Source organism: Amblyraja radiata, chromosome 20 (genome assembly GCF_010909765.2).
Source record: "Amblyraja radiata isolate CabotCenter1 chromosome 20, sAmbRad1.1.pri, whole genome shotgun sequence".
Lineage (NCBI taxonomy): Eukaryota > Metazoa > Chordata > Chondrichthyes > Rajiformes > Rajidae > Amblyraja > Amblyraja radiata.
Window position 1 is genome coordinate 13,400,199 of NC_045975.1, and position 23,229 is coordinate 13,423,427.

Here is a 23,229-nt window from a genome sequence, read left to right on the forward strand (position 1 = left end):
CCTTCTACCAAAGTGCATGACCATACACTTTATTATGCTGTATTCCATTTGCCACTTTTTTGCCCACACTCCCGAACCTGTCCAAGGCGTTCTGCAGACTCCCTGGTTCCTCAACAATACCTGCCTCTCCACCTATCTTCGTATAATCTGCAAATTTGCCACAAAGCCATCAATTCCATCATCCAGATAATATGATAACAGGACAAGTAGTGGACCCAACGCCGACTTGCCTTCTCCCAGTCAACCAATCTTCTAACCATCTAGTATCCTTGCCTTTAATACCATGGGCTCCTATCTTGCTTAGCAGCCGCACAACGGAGGCCTTTGATAAAGTGTGGCACTTCTGATAATCCAAGTAAATAATATCCACTGACTCTCATTTTTCTATCTTGCTTGTTACCTCCTCAAAAATCTCCAACAAGCAAAATCTATCCTGAGCAAAACCTGACTGACTTTGGCCTATTTTATCATGTGCTTCCAAGAAACCTCATCCTTAATAATGGACTGTAAAATTTTACCAACCTCAGTTGTCAAACTAACGAACCTATCCTTTCTTTTGCCACGCTCCCTTCTTAAACAGTGGTACTTGCGAATGGCCTGTGTTGCAACAATCTATGACTTTCAGATCATTTCTCCTTACCTATTGTGTGAAAACCACTTATAATGTAGAACACCTTCATTAATTGTGCCTTTACCTCATTCTAGATCCAGACAACTAGTCTTTACAATATTGTAAGTACTTGCCGCATTAGATTTCTTCTTTCTGTTTTTATGTAGATGCTTTCAAAGCGATTGCACATGTGCAAAAGGAACTGGTTCCAGTGCTACTCGGTGAGTGAAGGGTGACTAGGATTTACATAGCATATAGAACAGTACAACACAGCAGTCTATCCAAAACATGATGCCAAATTAAGTTAATCCCTTCTTCCTGTACGTGATCCATACCCCTCAATGCCCTGCATATACATGTGCCCATTGAAAAGCATCTTAAATGCCATAATTTTACCTAACACCACCTCCACCCCTAACAGCGCATTCCAGCCACCCACCACTCTCTGTGTAAAAAAAACTTGCGAAGCACATCCCTTTTAAACTTCCCCCCTCATCTTAAAGCTAAGCCTTCTCATTTTTCACCTTTCCACCCTGGGTAAAAGATTCTGTCTGTCTACCGTATCTATGCTTCTCATAATTTTATATACTTCCATCATGGCTCCCTTTAGATCTCGTTACTCCGGAGAAAACCATCCAAGTTTGTTCCAACTCTCTGTATAACTAATACCCAATGCAGGTATAATCCTGATATAAAAACATTTCTTCCATCGAATGTGTCCAAAGACAGGCAGCTCGATTTGTTACTAACACCTATGAGAGAGAAGCGAGTGTCACCAAACTTCTGAATTCTCTGGGGTGGAACCCTCTCCAAGACAGACGTGAAGCTCACCGTTTGACCTGTTTTTACAAAATGGTCAGCTCGACATAGATTAGATTAGATTAGATATAATTTATTGCCACACAGCCAGGCTGGTGAACATTTGGGTTGTCTGCAGCGATACAATAATAAAGAACACACAACCACAATAGATCACAAGACCTACACCAAACCCAAACCAATTAGGAGCAGACGAGGGGATTCGATCCAATTTGTGATCCCAGCTACAAAGACAGATGTATACAGCAATTTGTTCTTCCCCCGCACAATTAAAGCATGGAATAATCTCCACCCATCTATAGTTACCCAACCAGATGCAACTAAATTTAAAGTAGCTATTTCTTCCCAATAACCCTTTCTGGCTTAAGCCCTCCCTTCACCACCTCCAGTTTAAATTCCATTTGGAATATTTTGGAGGACCAAGAAACCAAGAACCAAGAACCTCTTCTGCACCCTTTCAAAAGCATCCACATCTTTCTAGGAATGGGGCCAATTGACCAAGGCGCTGCAGATGGCTGTACTGGCCAGAGGGGTAATCAATGATCAATGGGCTCCATCTCTCCTAGCTCTCTGCTCCCTCCGTGCCAAATAAATTTCTTCATTCAGCCACCTGAGTTTCTTGACTTGTCCTTGTAGCCTTTCTGAAAGATCATTAGCCTCCCTCCATTCTTCCGCAACTTTACCTATGGCTAAAGATGAAGCATATATTTCTGAAAGGATCCTGTAAATTTCTTCCCTTAGTTCCCACAGGATCCGAGAATGCACAATGTCAGGTCCTGGGAGTCTGCCCACTATAATGTGCTCTATACAGTGTCCTTGGTAATTTGTATATGGTTAAATACACCGCACTAATTTGGCACAATTCCTTAGCCTCCGTGATCATTCACCTGCTCATTCTTCACAGTCTTGCAAGTTTATTCTTTTGAAACCTGGCTGCATGTCCAAGATCACAGCAACCTGGTGTATAGAAAATTCTGGCTCTTTATTGCAAGTCCTCTGATCATGACCCTCCTGTCCTATTTATCCTATCAAAACCTCATTGTGATTTTCAACTCCTCTATTATTTTCTGTTCCAAGGAGAGCAGCCCCAAGTTCTCCTCTCTTTGAATCATAGAGCTATGCAGCACAGAAACAGGCCCTTCAGCCCACATTGTCTATACGCATACTTGTCAAGTCCCATTTACCTGTATTTGGTCCATAGTCCACTTATCCATACATTTGTCCAAATGTCTTTTTAAGGTTGTAATTGTATCTGTTTCAATAGGTTCCTTTGGCAGCTCATTCCGGATACAGGCTACTCTGTGACACCTCTTAAACCTCTCCCCTCTCACTTTAAGCCCATGTCCTCTAGCTTTAGAATCCTCTACCCTTGGTAAAATACCATCTTCTCTGTACCTCCTTGAAAGCTGTGACATCCTTCCCAAAGCATGGATCCAACCTTCAAGCTGCTTGAACCTTAATGGAAACAATTCCTTCCTACCAAGCACTACTTGAGCATGTCTCCAGGAGTTTAAGGATTGATTATTTTTTTTCAACATTTCTTTAAAGAGAGGCTAGTGAATTAATCAACAACATTGCAGATCTAAAATATGCAAACAGGAAATTGCGAGATCAGAACAGCAGCCTCCAAAAAGCCTTGGAAGTGTCGGACGAGACGAACCTGCAGTTGTCGAAGGAACTGACGAAGCTGAAGAATCATCTGATGAGGTATGTCAAGGAAATTCATCCATTCTGCAGCTGCCTTGGGTTGGGAGTGCAAAGACAGAAAGACGATTTTTTTGCAACCTCATAGCATCACTAAACAGTTTACAGCTGATGGAGGGCAGTTGAAACGCAGTCAGTGTTGCAGTGTAGTAGCAACGATGGTCTGTGCCCAGCAAGATCCCAAAACAGTGATGTGAATTCTGATGGACTAACACAATATGTGCTGTGATGTTGAATGAGGGCAAATATTTGGCTGGAACACTAGCACCTTCTATGATCTTCCACGAAATAAAGGCCCACCTGGGAATTAGATTCTTCCTAATGATCCTTTCCAACATATTAAATGCCTCGTTTGCAGGCCACTAAATCAATGCTCCAATACAATCCTGGTCCGTGCGTTGTTCTCATTGTTTAACTTGTGGTCCCAATATCGTTTGAATGCATCTGAGGTCAGAGAGTCAAACAGCACAAAAGCAGTCCCTTCGGCCCAACTCATCCATGCTGAATAAGATGCCTATCTGAATTAGTGTCATTTGTCCACGTTTAGCACATATCCCTCTCAACCGTTCCTATCCATGTACAGTACCTGTTCAAAAGTAATTGTACCACATTTACCACTTCCTCGTTCCATATCGCTCCTTCCCCAGACCTAGGTCCCAGAAATCCGCACTCCTTTAATCAAGACCCGGGGAACTGCAGATGCTGGAATCTTGTGGAAAACATAAAGAGCTGGAGTAACTCAACGGGTCAGGCAGCATCCCTGGAAGACATCGATAGGTGACATTTTGGGTTGTGATCCTTCTTCAGATTTTGGTTACATTTCAGATCTGGACTGAAGAGCTTTCCAGTCTGAACAAGGCTCTCAATCCAAAATGAATCCTATCCACATCCTCCTGTGATGCTCCCTGACCGACTGAGTTATTCCAGGAATTTAAATTCCTTTATTATTCGCTCACCCAAGGCTGCAACATGCACGATGGGCCTCAAAGGTCCTTGAGACTCCAGTGACGTTCACCACAAAAATTGGCCATTACAGTGGCCAAAGACGAAGGAGTGTTGAAGTCATGTGTTGTCGTTTTCAGTTCTCAAAGGACGATACACAGCTTGCAATCCGTGGTGGAAGAGTTAGAAGATGCAAGGAGTGCGGGAAGAGAGGCACGGGAGAGAGTTCATCAGCTGGGGACAGAATGCAAAGAGCTGGTATGGACAAACCAATTTCCAGATCAAAACACAAACTGGCCAATACTCGGTGTATTACTCTGTAAATAAAACAACATTTTGGTTACAAGGTATAAAAATGTTTGCTTGGTTCTTTTTGGGGGGGATTCAAATCAATGATATTTGAGATAAAGTATTATTTTTTTTAATCAAAATTATAAACAATTGATAATCATACTAATCATTAAAGAAAAAAAAATATTTTCATTTCTAACCAAATAGAAACACGGCACTGATGAAGGCCATTTTGGCACATTGTTCTTGTGTATTGGTCTTTGGAAGAGCTCTCCATTCAGATTCAGACTAGTTTATTGTCATGTACACCCAGGTTTAATGAAATTCCTTGTCCACATGAAGCACAGTGCAGAAAGAAGCACTGTTATAAAATCAGCCGCAACCTGATTGAATAGCTAGCAGACGTGTGGGGCCGAATGGTCTGTTCCTATTTCTTTTGATATGTTCTCTGCTCTAAGGAGACAACACCCTCATCTCACAGCTCATTCCACGCAACTGCCATTATTCATCATGAAACCGTCATGCAAAATGTGCCCTTGTTAATTAGAAGCAGCATTGACAGTAACATCAGTTCCGTCACCCCATTGACAGAATTTGTAGCCATTTGAGATTTTCAGCAAGTTGTTGCAGAGTTGTCAATAACTGTGGTATAGTGCCATTGCATGCAGACATTCTGGACAGAGTATGACCACCAAGTCTCTGTTCAGTGCTGGAGATCCACTGCAATTCAATAGTCCAACTGGCTCTATTATAGAGTAACCACAAGGCCATGGGGAGAGAACAAGGACCATTTACCAGTGTTTAAGAAGGAACTGCTGATGGGTTTCGGCCCGAAACGTTGCCTATCTCCTTCGCTCCATAGATGCTGCTGCACCCACTGAGTTTCTCCAGCATTTTTGTGGACCATTTACCAGTGTTTGGCCCATATGCCTATTAACCTTTCCTATCCATGTTCCTGTCAAAATGTCCTTTAAACGTTGTTATTGTACCTGCCTCAACTCTGGTTTGCTAGAAGCAAAAATGGATTGTGCCATTATCGAAAAAATAGTGAATGTATACTTGCTCTGAAATATAATTAAAACCAAACTTATTTTTGTGTAGAAGAAGGAGAACGAGGCTCTGGTTGCACAGCTGTGGTCAGCATCTGGAAAGGTAAGTACAGTTGGTTTGGGTATTGACAGAGTTCATAAAAACTATCCAGTGAAACATAAAACAATGAGCAGTTCCGTTCACCACACTGTAGAAAGGACGTTGTTATGTTGGAGAGAATGCAAAGGAGATTCACCAGGATGATAAAGATAAATACAAAATGCTGGAGTAACTCAGCGGGTCAGACAGCATCTCTGGAGAAAATGGATCGGTACTGTTTTGGGTTGGGACCGTTCTTCAAACTGTTAAAGGGTTCTAACCTGAAACAATACTTATCCATTTTCTCTAGAGATGCTGCCTGACCTGCTGAGTTATTTGAGCATTTTGTGTTTATCTTTAGTATATACCAGCATCTGCAGTTCATTTTATTACATTATTTCACCAGGATGTTGCCTGGATTCAGGTAGTTATGGGGAGAGATTAAATAGGCTGGGCTTGCTTTCCTTGGAGCATAAGAGATTGAGGGGTGACAATAGATGGATAAGATTATGAGAGGCATGGGGGAAAAACATGCAAACTCCACACAGAGCACATGAAATTAGGACTGAAGCAGGATCCCAAAGGCAGCGTCAATTACTCTGCACCCATACATCAGTAACTTTTATTTTGCGCTTTACACAATATTTGGTTCATTCTGTAGATTGAAAAGATGGAGAGGGACAAACGGCAGCTGAAGTATCGGATAGATGAACTGCTAACCCAAAATGCTGACATGACTGTAAGTATAAATTAATATTAATGTGTGAAAATCAAATAAACCCTACCGATGTTGGAAATCTTTCTTTTGGTTACTGACTTTATAACTCAGTGCTTCTTGTAAATAAACGAGGCAGGAAAGGAAACAAAAACTTTACACTATAACTCGGTAAACTAAACTAAATGTTGAGACGCGGCCAGCCAAACAGCATCTGTGGAGGGAGAAACGATTAATATGACAGGTCGCAACCCTTCATCAGGATGGGGAAAGAGAGGAAAACAACTTTGTTTTAAGTTGAAGAGCTGTATTGGAGAGTAGATACAATTACCACCAGATTCAGGAACAGCTTCCCTGCTGTTATGAGACTGAATGGTCCTCCCATAAACTAGAGTGTAGCCTCTACTTGCCAATCTTCCAGTCTCCCTCATCGCGCACCTTGGACTTATAACTATAATGTTATAGAGTCATACAGCGTGGAAACAGGCCCATCGGCCCAACCTGCCCATGCTGAACAACATGCCCCATCTACATTAACCCCACCTACCCATAACCCTCTAAACCTATCCTTTCCTAACCATCCAAATATCTACCTCCTCCGCCAACTCGTTCCACACACCCACCACCCTTTGTGTAAAAAAAAGTTAGCCCTCAGGTTCCTATTAAATCTCTCCCCCCCCTCACCTTAAACCTATGTCCTCTGGTTCTCAATTCCCGTACTCTGGATTGCATTTACACAATCTATTCCTTTCATGATTTTGTACACCTCTATAAGATCACTCCTCATTTCTCCTGCGCTCCAAGGAATAAATAATTAGTCCTTTCCCTACAGGTCCTCGATTCCTGGCAACATCCTCATGAATCTTCTCCCCACCCTTTCCAGCTTGCAAATTATAAACTGCTGTAACACTATATTCTGTACTCTGGTAGATTTCTCTTTGCACTTCAGTTGATTTGATTGTACTCGGATATAGCATGGTTTCATTGGATGGCATGCGAACAACGCTTTTCAATGTATCTCGGTACATTTGACAATAATAAACCAATCCAATACTCTATAGGTTTGTATTCTTATTTTTCAGAAGCAGATCCATGAGGCCCAAAACTTGTTGATTTCTAAAGATGCTTTAATCTTTGAGGTATGACACGTGATTGGATTTTTAAATAGCTGGTCACACCCATGTGGCAGAGGTGGAATAAGTTGTCAATAATCTTAGAAGAACAGACCTGGTGGGTAATGTTTCCCTGAAAAATGAAACCAGTGTCCTAGATGTGCATAAAGCTGATGGAATCTAAAAAGATACGGCAACCTGTGATTAAGAACACAGAGTGTGTGGGCATCATAGTTGGAGGTCAGTCATTCGGGGGACAGTCAGGGGTCGGATGTACAGCTGTGAAATAGCACCTTCGAAGGAGATTAGAGGAGAACAGAACATCCTGGCCAGTAATGGAGGTGAAGGAGATTTAGAGCTATAAATCTTCAACTACACGTGAGTTGTTAGAAATGATGGCAATTAGGTAACGGGAATTAGTCTTAGAGTCATAAGGGTCACACTGTACGAAACAGGCCCTTCGGCCCAATTCATTCATGCTGACCAAGATGCCCATCACTCCCATTTACCCGTGTTTGGCTTATACCTCTTCAAAGGCTTATCTATGTACCTGTCCAAATGTCTTTTAAAAGTTGTTATTATACCTGCCCACTATTTCCACTGATAGCTAATTGTGGGAGGGGGGAAACAGCTGGAAGAGCGGAGGTGCAGAACAAAGCATGGCAAATAATAGGTGAACACAGGTGAGCTTTTTTGGATCAGCAAATGGTTGGACAAAGGCCAGATATGAAAAAAACGGAAGGCATGAGATAAAAGGATTGAAGAGTTGCGAATTGTGAAGCGAGAGGATGGAATGTAGGTGGAGGGGAGGGGGGTGGAGGGAAGTAGGTGTGATTTCAGGTTGGGCACAGGGTGGTGGTGGGGGGGGGGGGGGGGGGAAGAAGAAAGGGGGGGTGTGGGGGTGAAAGATGAGGGTGGGTTGTTAGATGTTACCTAAAATTGGAGAAATCAATGTTGATACTGTTGAGTTGTAAGCTACCCAAACGGAATATGAGGTGCTGTTTCTGTTCCAATACAGGTTATAAAGGTGAAATCTCCTTGCTATTCAAAACACTTATGTATTTGTTTGCTCTTCTCACAATATTCCAGGAAAATATCTTGATTGAAGAACTAAAGATGTCCAAGGCAAAGAGCTGTAAGGTGATCGAGGTAGGTTTTGCCGTTTGTCGTCACACCCGGGCTCTGTTCACGGAGGAGGCTAATGGGGACTGGTGGTGAATCTGTGGAATTCATTGCCACAGAAGGCTGTCGAGGCCAAGTCAGTCGATATTTTTAAGGTGTCGATTAATGGATTCTTGATTTGACATGGGTGACGGGGTTATGGGGAGAAGGCAGGAGAATGGGGGTTGAGAGTGGAAGAAATATCAGCCATGATAGATGGGCCGAAGGGCTTAATTCTGCTCCTACAACTTATGACCGTGATTGGGGACAGTCTTATGTTTTCACTGGGACCATCTACAATTACAAGGCCCTGCCATTCACTGTGTTCGTCCTTCTCTTGTTAACTACCTAATATGCAACACTTCACCTTTGTGAAATGAAAGGAATTTTAAACAAGTTTCTTCTTCAGCTCATGAACTCCATCCCAGTGCCTGACCACATACCACTGACACCAACAGGTAGATTTTGACATTGATGATGCACATGCATGGAATTGGGGGGGAAATGCACACAACGTGTTGGAGAAACTCAGCGGATCAGGCAGCATCTCTGGAGAACATGGAAAGGTGACATTTTGGGTCAGGATCCTTGCTGTCCATGATGTCCAGAGATGCTGCCAGACCCGGTGAATTACTCCAGCACTTTGTGTCTTTTTGTTGTTGTTGTAAACCAGCACCTGCAGTTCCTTGTATCTACATGGAAACCGGGAGGTTGCTCCCAGCTACAGTGGACATTAGCAGTTTTGCAGAGATTTCTCAACACAATCCAGGCTGTAAACATCACCCACCCATTCAATCCCTTTTTACTAAAATAGAATATATCCTGCTCTATCAGTTTGAAAGACGTGGTCACGCTAATCATCGGTGGTGGAGCAATAGCAGTTGGATGATTAAGAGGATGGAACTGGAGGTGTAGTGCAGAGTTCTCGAGGGATTAGAGTGTGGAGTGGTTGCAGAAATAGTGAGGAACTGAAGGCTGTTAAGTGTGAGACATTGAATTTACCGTTGGGTTTAAGAGTCCGATCAGTTGGGATGACCCAAAGCACCTGCTGTGACTTGGAGGTATCTAGGGCTTTCTGATTGATCCAACTGCAGTGATGCCGTTATGGCTGGGATTTTATCTGCTGGGAAAGCTCATTGTGTGATGTGGATCCGTTTTCTCTCTCAGGGCCTGCGGGCTGAATTGAAGAAATCACAAGGAAAGATTTGCCAAGATTTGTTCAGGTGAGTGTGTAGGCCATTCTGATGTTGTACAGTTTGAACATGATCGTGTAAAAAAAAAAGTCTGAACCCATTTGCCTGTGTTTGGTCCATATTAGCTTGAAACCTCTCCTATCCATGTACCTGTCCAAATGTTTTTTAAATGTTGTCATTGTACCTGCCTCAACTACCCCCTCTAGCAGCTTGTTTTATAAACCCACCACTCTCCGTGTGAGAAGGTTCCTACTAAAGAGGAGGCAAAGCGCCTTCTCCTTCTTAAGAACATTGAGGAGTATATCAACAATGTTTAGTGGTTTCTAAATATGGTCAAAGTATATTGAAGCAAAACATTATGTTCCTAGGGCATTGCTCATTGAGGATTGTTGTGTGTATGGATTAAAACCCATCTGACCCAGTATCAACTGGTGGAAGGGTCCAAAGCACTGCCTGACCCTACTTGCGAGCAGATGCCAGGCCAAGGTCAGGGAAAGCAGTGATGATATTTCTTATGCTTGTATTGGTTATAAACTCATAGAGCTATACGGCCTGGAAACAGGCCCTTCAACCCAACTTGTCCATGCTGACCAAGGGTATATTGGACCAGTCCCATTTGACTGCATTTGGCCCATATCACTCTAAACCCTTCCTATCCATACTTCCGCTCAAATGACATTCAAACATCATGTGTCCGCTTTTATAGGTGCCACTGGTAGCTCATTCCAGATACAGACTACTCATTGAGCTAAGAGGTTGCCCCAAATCGCTCCCCTCTCACCTTAAGCCTATGCCCTCTTGCTTTAGAATCCTCTTTAGAAGAAGGGTGGGGGGAAGATTTTCACCACTGGTTAAAGTTTAAAGGAGCCAGTGGATGTAGAATTTATGTAGAGAAAGTGTTGCAAAATCAGCTCTGCGTTTCTTGAACGATGTAGCAAAAAAATAATGACAAACGCTTGCTCTGATTTTGGATGTTCTTGTGGTTACACTTGTTGCCAGCACCCACAGCATAGGAGAGATCGCAAAGTGCAGTCTCCCTGTTACTTGTGCTGATTTTCCACACACCGGAGCTGCCGGCACACACACACACTGATCCTTTGTGTTTTGCTTCTGCAAGCAGCTGTAAACTGGGTGTCTGGAAATCCTCACCTGGACTTCCCCCGAATCGTGCTGTCTGGTTTCCAGCCTCCCTGCAGCAGGAAATACGAGAGAGTCAGAAGGTAAATCGGATTCTATTCATTTGTCCTGTTCCGCCCATCGGCTGATTGCTTTTACCACATAAATCGGCAGAAGATCTATTTTATTTAAATGGAAAGACTCTAACCCTCCGACCACACTCCATTGGTACTCTGAAACGATATCATGTTTAAATTTAGAAAAAATTGTTCAACCCTTGGTTAAATTTGGTAAGACTTGGGGAAGATTCATTCAACATTTTCACACAACATAAATTGCTCCCTCTACAACCGTTAGAAAAATTATTTTACCTTTATATGGTGGAACGGGCGACAAACAGGGACTTAAATTGCTGAAATTCTTAGCTCAGATTCTGTTTTGCTTTTTTTTTTCTAGTTTAGGGGGGTTTTGTTTCTTCTTTCTTTTCTCTTTTTTTCTTTTTTTTCTTTTTTTTTTACATATATAAGTTTTCTTTTAAACATTTAACTATATTGTGTATTTTGATACTGGATTCATATTTAGGTTATACCTGTTATTAATGTAATCCTGATCCCTATGTATCAATATCATTGTTATGTTTATCATTATTCTTTTTGTTTTGTTTTGTTTTTGATTTTTGGAAAAAAAGCTAATAAAAAGATTTTAAAAGAAAAGAAGGTAAATCAGCAGTCTCTTGTGTCTCCAGGAAGTATCAGCCCTTCTTGTGACCCGCTCTGGGTGTCCCCTCCTCCCTGCCCACATTCCCTTCATGTGCTTTTACAGGCAGGAATTCAGACCGGAATTACTAATGCATAGTATCAGGACCTGACGCAGGATGTCAGCTAGAAACGTCAACTATCCCACTGCCCTTATTTAAGCTGAATAGAGTCATGATCTAACTGCAGGCCAAGTGTGCCATCTAGAATTATAGTCATACCACATGGAAACAGGCCCTTCGGCCCAACTCATCCATGCTGACCGAGTTGCCCCATCTAAGCTAGTCCCATTTGCCCATGCCTGGCCCATATCCATGTAAACATTTCCTTTCCTGTCCAAATGTTTTTAAAATGTTATTGTACCTGCCTCAACTACTTCCTCTGGCAGCTCATTCCATATACCTGCCACCCTCGGAGTGGACAAAGGCTGCCCCTCGGGTTCCTATTAAGTAAGGAGGCAACACACCTTCTCCTTCTCAAGGACATTGAGGATTAAATTAATAATGTTTAGTTTAAAAATTATGTAAACAAAGAATTCTGTTCGCTGGGCATTGCTCATTGAAGATTGTTGCGTGTCTATGGATTAAAACCTCCGGCCACTGTACCAACAGGAGGAGGGGTTCGAAACGCTGCCTGACCCTGTTTGTGGGCTGATGCCGCAACAAGACCATGGAGACCATTTCCAGGAGATCCTCAGTCACATAAAGGCCAAGAGACATGGCTTCCTATTCCGGAGGACAGTCAACGAGATGGTAAGGGATGTAGGAGAGAAGTAATGGCAGATTTAAGAGGAATCTCTGCGTCACCTAGATGGTAGTCCACATCTGGAATGAGCTGGCAGAGGAAGGTGTAGAAGTGGATACAATCATAATTTTTAAAGGACATTTGAACGAGAAGGGTTCAGAAAGCGATGGGCCAAATGTGTGCAAATGGGACTATACCAATATGCCAACTTGACCTTCCCAATGGTTCAATGGTTCTTTATTATCACTCATACCAAGGTATAGTGAAATTCTATTTTTGCTTATAGATCAATAAGATTGTTGCCATATATAAGTGCAATCCCCGACTGAGTCCATATGCAAGAGTCGGCAGGTTTTGGCGCCATTTGCCCATTGCCCAGTTTCAGAACCGTCGTCCCTCTCTTCGCCCGGCCACCTTCAGACCGTGTCCCAAGCATGCCTCCCGCAGCCAACCTTAAAGGCGCGGAAGGTAAGACACTGGTTCTTCTTACCGGCCCTTTATCCAGCATCCACCGCCGTCGCTGACTCTCTACACCCTCCTCTCCGGTTCCCGGTCTTCGAGAGCGAACATGAGACGAGCCTCGGACAAGACCCCCACTCCAGGCGAGTTCCCAGTTCTGTGGCAGGCGAGGCAGGTCTGCTGCCGGGGAGTGACAGTCCTTCAGAGCTTCCTTACAGCATCATATAGATCAGTTGTAAAGTCAGGGGGAACAATTGCAAATGGAATTCAATCTGGGCAAATACAAAGTGAAGCATCTTAAAGGGGAAAATAACCCTAGTGTTGAGGAGCAGAGGGACCTTGGGACCCATGGCTGCTGAATATAGCAACACAGGTGGATAAAGTGGTGAAGAAGGCATTTGGAATGCTTGCCTTCATCAGCCATAGCACAGAACATGTCTTGGAATGGAAGGTACACAAAATTGCTGGGGAAACTCAGCGGGTGCAGCAGCATCTATGGAGCGAAGGAAATAGGCGACGTTTCGGGCCGAAACCCTTCTTCAGGCGCTATGTCTTGGAATGGAATGTCTTGCTATAACGTTATAAAACAATGTTTGGACTACTGGATGAATAACACAATACTATGAGACTGGGACTGAGAATGGAGAACGGGGAATAACTATCTTGCCCAGCATGGTTGCAGCTAAGTGGCATATTAGGCAGTGTCTTCCACACCCCTCCATCCCCTTTCTAAGCTTCCTGACGGAGTCACTCCAATCACTCCTCAAGGCGGACCCCAGGTCTTGAGCAGCGAAGCCTGAGAGAAGGGTTGTTTGCTGTATACTGGATGGCTGATGTGCGATGTGCTGTTCTTCTTTTCCAGATCGATCAACTGAATGTCCATGCTGCGGCCTTCATGACTTTGCTTCGAACGGACTATGGACAGCAGCTGAATGTCCAGGTAACGGTCAGCAGGGGGTCAGTGATGGGTCAGAGAGAAGCAGAATGGTGACTGAGAGCCTTTCAATCTCCCACATTCTGTCAACTAGCTGCACCTTGGATGCGGAATTCAAAACTCCGACAAACCACCTATTCGGAAATCCCAATGGTTCGACTTCCGGCTCAGAGGGTGGTGTTTTCCGTGCTATCTTTAACATACTGTGACCCTGTTTCCTATATTTCCTTGAAAATAATTGGTTTCACTGGAAAATATTAACATACTTCTGCATGATTTATAAAATAAAAAATGAATTAAAAGTGTGTTGAGGTTTCAATCAGAGTAACAGTTTGGAAAATCCTCCAGTCTGATACTTCCACAGTTCGGAGCATGCTGGATTATCGGAGTTTCACTGCACTGTGTTATCAGAAGTACAGGTATTAACTTTTTTGCAAGTGCAACTACTCTTAAAATCAGTCTGGGGAAGGGTTCCGACCTGTAATGAATGTTTGACCATTCCCTCCACAGATGCTGCCTGACCTGCTGAGTTCATCCAGCGCTTTTGTGTTTTGCCCAAGTTTCCAGCGACTGCAGTCTCTTGTGTTGCCCCATCTCTAGATTTCATGAACACACAATGTTCTGATCCTTCCGTCTGCAATGACCAGACATATAAATACACTAATCTTAGGATCAAATACTTTCTCAGCAGGTTCAGGCGTTGAGTTTCTGCTAGTTATATTGGAAAAAAATTAGGCCCTTCATAACTATAAATTAAAATTCCAAATCATGGAAAATGTCTAAGGGGGTAGTGGAGGCAGAGACACTCACAATATTTAAGATGGAGCTGGACCAGCATTTGGATCGCCAAGGATTATTGCTTGATGGTCAGTGTGAACATGGTGGGCCAAAGGGCCCTTTTCATGATTCTGACTCTGCTTAAAATGTCTGTTATTATTTCTGTTGGTTCTCATCCCAACCAGTCTTAATAAGACCTCCTTGTCCCCTTTCTGCCCAACATGTGCATGCTGAATGTAATGCCTATTTACTCTAATCTCATTAATAGAGTCGTACAGCTCTGAAACAGCCTGGCTCAACTCATCAATGCCGTTCAAGATTCTTCATGTAAACTAGTCCCATTTGCATGTGTTTGGCCCATATCCCTCTAAACCTTTCCAATGCATGTAGTGGAACAAATGTCTTTTAAATGTTGTTATTTTGCCTACTTCAACAACTTCCTCTGGCAGCTTGTTCCATATACCCTCTGTGTGAAACGTTGCCCCCCATGTTTCTATTAAATCTTTCTCCTCTCATCTTAAACCTATTTCTTGATTCCCCTAATCTAGGTAGAAATCCGTGCGTTCACCCTATCGTCTTCATGATGTTATACACCTCCATCAGATCACCCTCAGCCTCTTGCACTCCAAGGAATAAAGTCCAAGCCTGCCCAACCTCACCCGAGAGCCCAGGTCCTCGAGTTCTGGCAACATTCCCGTAAATCTTCGCTGCACTCTTTCTAACTTAATGCGGTATCAATTACAACTTTTTTTTATCCAAATCCCTTTTAAACATTGTCTGGTGTCACATTAATCCCCCAGGGGGCAATATTGCACAAACCTCTCACTGCAGTTCCTGTGACAAATGACTTAGAATCAGGTTTGTCATGCAGGGCTCTGCACTCTCTATCCATTAAACTGCAGATTATCTTGGTTTAGAATCTAATTGGATGACTCAGGTTAAATATAACAGGCACGTCGGCATGTGTTGATGTGATTCAGGTCATCCTGTAGCATTGTCTTAGTGCGAGTCACTCTTGTTAGGTACACAGTAGCTGAAGAGGACTATTCAGGTCGAGTTCTCTGGAACTTTGGAGGTTTAGGGAAAACCTGATAGCAGTTTATAAGATTACGAGAGGCATAATCTCATAGTTTAGACAGTTCAAATCTTTGCTCTGGATGGAAATGTCAAAAACCGGAGGGCAGAGCTGTAAGGTCAGAGGGGGAAAGTTTAAAGCAGGTGTGGGGCAACTTTTTACACAGACTGATGGGTGCCTGCAACAGTCTGCCAGGGCTGATAGTGGAGGCAGATATGATAGTGGTGTTTAAGAGACCGAGTCATGGAGTTACACAGCCTGGAAACAGGCCCTTCGGCCCAACTTGCTCATGCCAATCAAGATTACATTTATGTTCATCCACCATGATAATCCAATGCAAATTGGAGGAACAGCACCTCATATTTTACTTGGGATGTTACACCCTGCATTTACGGGCCTGTTAAATAGCAGCAAGTAAGAATATCATTATTCCATGGCTGGTACATATGACACCTTTCAGCTGGGAGTGGGTGTTGCCCCTGTCCTCTACCCATTTGTTGGGTCGTCATTGACCTTTGCTTCGGCTGCTGGTTTATCACTGACCTGTACTTTTTGTGATCTCACGCTAGGAGCTGAGAAAAGAACTGGAACAGACAATTCAAGCTGTTGTGCAGAAGCTTCACCTCTTGGCACCAATTAAGGATTCTTGGGATGAATCGATGGAGGTTCTGGAAGGCGCTTGCATGCAGTGTCAGCAACAATACCTCAACATCAAACACAAACTGGCCGACACGTAAGTTAACCTAAACACCCCTAGCCCCCCTGAAATGGAGAATGGAAAGAAAAGGATTACATTTCTCTGTCATGGATAGCCAGGGGTTTTTAAAAGTTTAAAAAAAGTTTTAGAGATACAGCACAGGCCATTCGGCCCACCGGGTCCACATCGACCAGTGATCCCCGAACATTAACACTATCCTACACACACACCAGGGACAATTTACACATACAGCAATTAACCTACATACTTGTATGTTTTTGGAGTGTGGGAGGAAACCGAAGATCTCGGAGAAACCCCATGTGTTCACGGGGAGAACGTACAAACTCCATACAGACAGCACCCGTAGTTGGGATCGAACCCGGGTCTCTGGCGCTGTAAGGCAGCAACTCTACCTCTGCGCCACCGTGGCCGCCCTATAACTTAGTGAGGAATCCGAAAACTATAGGGTGGCTCTATTTCAGATAGGCTGCGAGGAAAAGCTTTGGAACTGCAAATAGTTGAGCCTCACATCAATGGTGGCTAAGTTATTGGAGGGGACTCTAAGAGACAGGATCTACATGAATTTTCAAAGGCAAGGACTGTTTAGGAATAATCAGCATAGCTTTGTGCATGCACGTCATGTTACATCAATTTGATTGAGTTCTTTGAAGATGTGACTACAAAGATTGATGAGAGCAGTGCAGTAGACATCGTGGCACAGCGATAGAGGTACTTCATGGTAGGCTGGTCTGGAAGGTTAGATCACATGGGATCCAGGGAGAGCTGGCCAACTTGATACAGTTGAAGGAGGGTCTCAACCCAAAACGTCACCTATTTATTTTCTCCAGAGATGCTGCCTGACCTGCTGATTTACTCCAGCATTTTGTGACTATCTTCAGTGTAAACCAGCATCTGCAGTTACTTCCTACACAGTCCAAGGTGTTTAATTGTCATATGCATGAGCAATGGAACAATAACACTTACTTGCTTGAGCGTAACAGGTCCATTAATGCAATAACACACAAATAAATATACAATAATTAGTAATACAATAATGAATAAACATATTACTAGGTAACCATAATAGTGCAAAACCAAAGTCTGCAGTGCAACCATTGACACAGTCATAGAAGATCATAGTTGTGGGGTTAGCGTTGTTTATTGTTCAATAGCCTGATGGTTGTTGGAAAGAAGCTGTTCTTGAACCCGGAGGTCAAGGTTTTCAGGCTCCTGTACCTTCTTCCCGATGGTCATAGCAAGATGAGAGCATGGCTCAGGTGGTGTAGGTCTTAGATGATATCAACTGCCCTTTTGAGACAGTGCTCACTAACCTCCCCACATGGTGAGGAGGTCAGTGCCTGTGATGTCTATCACTCTTCTTTGTTCCTGGGCCTTTGTGTTGCCGAACCAGGTCACGATGCAACCAATCAGTATGCTCTCTACAACACAACTTGTCGAAGTTCAAGAGAGTATTCATCGACATACCAAACCTCCTCTTCCCTCTGGCACGATGGTTAGTCCTAAGGTTGTGAAAAGCTCTGGAGAAATGCAGACTCTTTAGCTCCTTGCAGATGCCCTAATGTTAAAACTGTTGTTGGTTCCATCAGGATCCGGGAGCTGGAACTTGAGAATGTTCTCAGAAAAGAGGCCGAAGAGCAAGCAGTTGTGGCAGAAGAGAGGGCCGAGGAAGCCATGCTTGAGGCAGAGGCCATCAGAACCCAATCACTTGGAGCCTCGAAGCTGGACGAGGCCTGGGAAGATGTGGCTGCTCTGGGGCGAGATGTTGAAGTTCCTACCCTGGAAGTGGATGGAAGATCACTGACCTCCAACCGGAATGAAGAAAAGTTGTGTCCTCTGGAGCTACAGGTCTGGCAGCCGGTCAACGAGGCCAAGGCAGAGGCCTTGGAGAAGATGGCAGCAGCCCTGGATGCAGCTGAAGCGAGAGTGAAGGCCTGGAAGGCCAGGGCCAGTGAGGCAGAGATGAGGGTGGTGGAGATGGAACAGGCTGTTGCAGCTGCTGGGGTAAAAGCAGACACTGAAGGAGATAAGGCCTTGCTCTACCTGGCAGAGGCAGAAAAGCTGAAGGGGGAGATCGAGAGCCTGATGATGCAGGCTGAGGAGTCAACCAAAAGGACGTCTGCCATGGAAGAGCAAATGGCCGAGCTCAGTCAGATGCTATCAGCAGCAGAGCTAGAAGCCTCTTCAGCTCAGCACAGAGCTGTGCTGGCAGAGGAGGGACAATTGGTTGCCTTGGCCACGATCCCGAGAGGTGACAGCCAACGGAAGATAGCAGCTGAGCAGGTGGGCGTGCTGGTCCCGTCAAACACTCTCTCTGGAGAGCTCCAGTCTCAACATGGAGGGCTGGGAATTCTCATCAGCTTAGGCAGCTTCTGTGGCGAGAGAACTAGATTTGATGATTCAATAGACAATAGACAATAGGTGCAGGAGTAGGTCATTTGGCCCTTCAAGCCAGCACCGCCATTCAATGTGATCATGGCTGATCATCCCCAATCAGTACCCCGTTCCTGCCTTCTCCCCATATCCCCTGACTCCGCTATTTTTAAGAGCCCTATCTAGCTCTCTCTTGAAAGCATCCAGAGAACCTGCCTCCACTGGCCTCTGAGGCAGAGAATTCCACACTCACCATTCTCTGTGAGAAAAAAATGTTTCCTTGTCTCCGTTCTAAATGGCTTACTCCTTATTCTTAAACTGTGGCCCCTGGTTCTGGACTCCCCCAACATCGGGAACATGTTTTCTGCCTCTAGCATGTCCAAGCCCTTAACAAAAGATGTTTTGTTTCAATGAGATTGCCTCTCATCCTTCTAAACTCCAGAGTGTACAAGCCCAGCGGCTCCATTCTCTCAGCATATGACAGTCCCGCCATCCCGGGAATTAACCTTGTAAACCTACGCTGCACTCCCTCAATAGCAAGATTCAGGTCAATGACCTTCCATAAGAACGTGGAAGTGCGAGATGAAACAATAGTCTGTGGAGGCTGACGGGTCATTGGAACGTTCAAGATCAGAGTTCAATGGAGATCAGCAAAACACAAAGTGCTGGAGGAATCTACTGGGTCAGACAGCATCTCTGGTGAAAATGGACAGATGACATTTCAGGTCAGGACCCTTCTGCAGAAGGGACACGACCTGATTTGCCGTCAGTCCATGACCTCCACAGATGCTGCCTAACCCGGTGACTTTCTCCAGCACTCTGCATTTTGGTCAAGATTTCAGCATCTGTGGTCTCTTGTGCATCTGTCAATAGAGATGCATTAGGGGAGACGTGTTAAAGCTATATAAATTATAACGAGGTGTAGATCAGCCAAACAATTAGGAAAGATGCTGAATGGCCTCACAGTCACTTAGCACAGGAACAGGCCCTCTGGCCCACCACATCTACGCTGTCCTTTCAATGCCCGAATCCTGCATCAGTGCAGTCATTCCTGGTGTGGTAATGTTCCTGACACCAACATTACTGAGATGAATTAGTGCATTACCTTGCTGAGGATAACATTATGTTGGAAAAAGTGTCGAAAATATTTATAAGAATGTTGCAAGGACAAGGGCCTGAGCTATAGCGAGAGGTTCGGCAGGCTTGAACTTTATTCCTTGGAGAGCCGGAGGCTGAGGGTTGATGTTATAGAGATGTATTAAATCATGAGGGGAATAGATAAGGTAATGTTCAGAGTATTTTCCCAGGGCAGGGGAATCAAGAGCTAAGTGACATAGGCCTAAGATGAGAGATTTAATAGGAACCTGAGGAGAAAACATTTCACACAAAGAGTGATAGGTGTAATGAACGAGCTGCCAAGGAAGCAGTTGAGGCAGGCACAATAACAACATTTAAAAGACATTTAGACAGTGACCTTGATAAAGGTTTAGAGGGATAGGGTCAAACGCGGACAAATGAACTAACTTAGATGGTGCATCTTGGCCGGCATGCATGAGTTGGGGTGAAGGGCCTGATCCGTGCTCTATGACTCTCGGACCCTTCACATATAGCATCGAAGGCTGGTCATTTGATGAGAGGCTGACGTGATGGTGTAAAAGATTCTTTGCTGTTGTTCAGCAATGAGGGTAGGAGATATCTCCAATAGTTTGGCCAAACTTTACTCCACTCCAATGACCTGTTCATCTGTCTTGCTGATGCACAGATAGACACATCGCCATGGCAACTGTACTTCCAAAGTTATAAATGGCATTGGGATTCCCTGAGGTGGGAAAAAAATCTGTAGTAACTGCTTGGAGAGCTGGTGAGCTGTTATGCCACCTTGTATTAGCAAGGTTAATAGAGCTATTGTTCTTTTGGCTTTGGTGTAACTGATGATCAATTGGAATACGGTGTTCGGTTAGTGTGGTTGAATTGCCATGACAACTGAACAAAACCTATAAAAACATTGACCATGTAAGCTAAACAGCGTATTGTTAAAAATATACCCTTGACTATTATCACACTTAACTTCCTGTTTCTTTTAACATGTTAAATATAATCCAGAGCCTTATGAGGGGTTCATTTGGATTAATTATGTGGGGAATAGTTTAATTTTGGAACGCACCAACCTTCACCAATATGCTCCTTTGCTTAAGATAGTTGCCCTGAATATCCTTGGCTGTCCTGTGTGATTCAACAACCACATCCAATTAAAGCTTCCATGCAAGGGACCACTGCCTCTATCTTTCTTGGAGTCTCCGTTGCTAGCTGTCTTGTTATTTAACTAGTATCCGAAGGTCTGGTCTATAGACCCAAGTTCAAGTCTATCCCAAGCAGTGTAATAGTTAATTAAATGAATCCTCTTAAATCTTTCCCCTCTTTCCTTAAACCTATGCCCTCTTGTTATTGATTCTGCAACCCTGGGAAGAAGACTTTGTGCATTCACCCTATCTATTCCCCTCATGCTTTTATACACCTACATAAGATCACCCCTCATCCTCCTGTGCTACTAGGAATAAAGACCTAGCCTGCCTAACCTCCCCCTCAAGTCCTGGCAACATTCTCAAAAATTAGTTGGATTTAGTTCTTAGGGCTAAAGGAATCAAGGGATATGGGTACAAAGCAGGAACGGGGTACTAATTTTAGATGATCAGCCATGGCTCGAAGGGCCGAATGGCCTGCTCCCACACCTATTTTTCTATGTTTCCATGTAAACATTCTCTGAACTCCTTCCAGCTCAATGGCATTTTTCCCTATAGCAGGGTGACCAAAACCGTACATAATCTTCCAAGTACCGCTTCAGCAACGTCTTGTACAACTTCTATACTCAATTCCCTGGCTGAGAAAGGCCGATGTGCCTTTTTCACCATGATCTACCTGTAATGGACACAAAATGCTGGAGTAACTCAGCAGGACAGGCAGCATCTCTGGAGATAAGGAATGGGTGATGTTTCGAGTCGAGACCCTTCTTCAGACCTGCAACACTACTTTCAGGGAACTTTAGAAGTACAGGGTGGGAACAGACCCTTCGGCCCACCAAGTCCGCGCTGACCAGTGATCACCCCATACACTAGCACTATGCTACACATGAGACCTGTTACAATTAACAGGTCTATTAAACTACAATCTTTAGTGTGTGGGAGGAAACCGGAGCCCCTGAGAAAGCCCACGCGGTTACGGGAGAACGTAAAACTCTGTGCAGACAGCACTTGTAGTCAAGATCGAACCCAGGTGGCTGGTACTATAAGGCAGCAACTCTACTGCTGTGCCACTGTGCAGCCCCTATACTATGTACTTGTACTCGAGAGCTCTCTGCTCTACACCATTCCGTTCACTGTGAAAGATACGAGCAGAATTAGGCCAGAATTAGGCCAAGTCTACTCCGCCATTCAATCATGGCTGATCTATCTTTCTCTCTAAACCCCATTCTCTGCCTTCTCCCCATAATGCTTGAGATCCATACTAATCAATTCTACCCTGGTTTAACTTCCCAATATCCAACAGCTCACACTTATTTGAATGGAACTACATTTGCCATTCCTCGTCCTACTCCCCAAGCTGATCCAGATCCCACTGTAATCCTTGATAGCCATCTTCACTAAGATGCCACCTATTCCCGTCTAAGTGTCATTCATCAACACCATTGATTTTAGTGACGGATTTGAGATGAAACTGGATAAACATGAGAGAGAGAGAGAGAAAGGTGGGGAGTTGTGGGTGGCGGCTGGTATTCTATAGAGTTGCTGAACGGCTGGTTCCCCTGCTGCGCACTTCATGTAATCGCCGAAAGTGGGGTCATTTTGAAACTAGGCTGCATAATTGAAGTTGAGATACAGATGAGTTTTGATAAAGCATAGGTTAGTGGGACGAATGGTCTCTTAACTGTCCCATGTTTCTTTATAGAGAAAATTCAGTCACATCCTAAGACCGGTGTGGGCAACAAAATGATTCCTCCAAGCTGGTGACAAAGGTGTTTGAGTGAGGGGTGAGGCTAGTGGGGTGCTTGCTCCTCTGATTTGGAGGTGAGTAGATGTCCAGAGTTATAAAGTGCCTGGAGTCATAAAGTCACACAGTACAGACCTGGCCCTTTGGCCCAACTCGTCCATGCTGACCAAGATGGCCCACCTGTGCTCGAACCATTTGCTCGTGATTGGCCCATATCCCTCCAAACCATTCCTGTCCATGTACCTGCCCAATTATTTTTTAAATGCTGTTACTTTAGCGTCCAGGCTTTTGTCTGTGACTGTGGACACTCTCACCCAGTGGCCTGCATTGTTTTGTTGTCATGGTGAAGTGCTTTATCTGGAACTTTGTGGGTTTTTTTTGGATTGAGTTCAAGTTTTAAAATGAGCAATATTTTCAATATCTTCTCGATCTAATATGTTTATTTTCTCTTGCTCCTTTTGGGTCACGGTGGGAGTATCATGTGCTTTAGTGGGTTTAATCAGAGCAAAGTCATTGAATATTGAAATGAAACAAACCTACTTTGAACTGGGCAATTTTACCTCGAACTGGACAGTACCAGCAACAAGGGTATTACAGTTGCAGAGGGAAGGCTTTAAATTGG

At 44.0% G+C, this 23,229-nt stretch overlaps 1 protein-coding gene across 4 annotated transcripts in view; it reads left to right on the forward strand.

Annotated features, from left to right (window-relative positions):
- irag1 (inositol 1,4,5-triphosphate receptor associated 1) overlaps positions 1–23,229 on the forward strand; it is a 145,633-nt gene that overhangs the window by 14,625 nt on the left and 107,779 nt on the right. For all 4 annotated transcript variants that reach the window (XM_033038863.1, XM_033038862.1, XM_033038865.1 and 1 more), the window contains 13 exons: positions 778–831; positions 2,978–3,136; positions 4,216–4,333; positions 5,468–5,518; positions 6,156–6,233; positions 7,292–7,348; positions 8,411–8,470; positions 9,650–9,705; positions 10,796–10,895; positions 12,158–12,301; positions 13,615–13,689; positions 16,105–16,268; positions 17,840–18,533. In XM_033038863.1, coding sequence (XP_032894754.1) covers positions 778–831; positions 2,978–3,136; positions 4,216–4,333; positions 5,468–5,518; positions 6,156–6,233; positions 7,292–7,348; positions 8,411–8,470; positions 9,650–9,705; positions 10,796–10,895; positions 12,158–12,301; positions 13,615–13,689; positions 16,105–16,268; positions 17,840–18,533 — 1,810 coding nt within the window. The remainder of the gene's footprint in view (positions 1–777; positions 832–2,977; positions 3,137–4,215; positions 4,334–5,467; positions 5,519–6,155; positions 6,234–7,291; positions 7,349–8,410; positions 8,471–9,649; positions 9,706–10,795; positions 10,896–12,157; positions 12,302–13,614; positions 13,690–16,104; positions 16,269–17,839; positions 18,534–23,229) is intronic.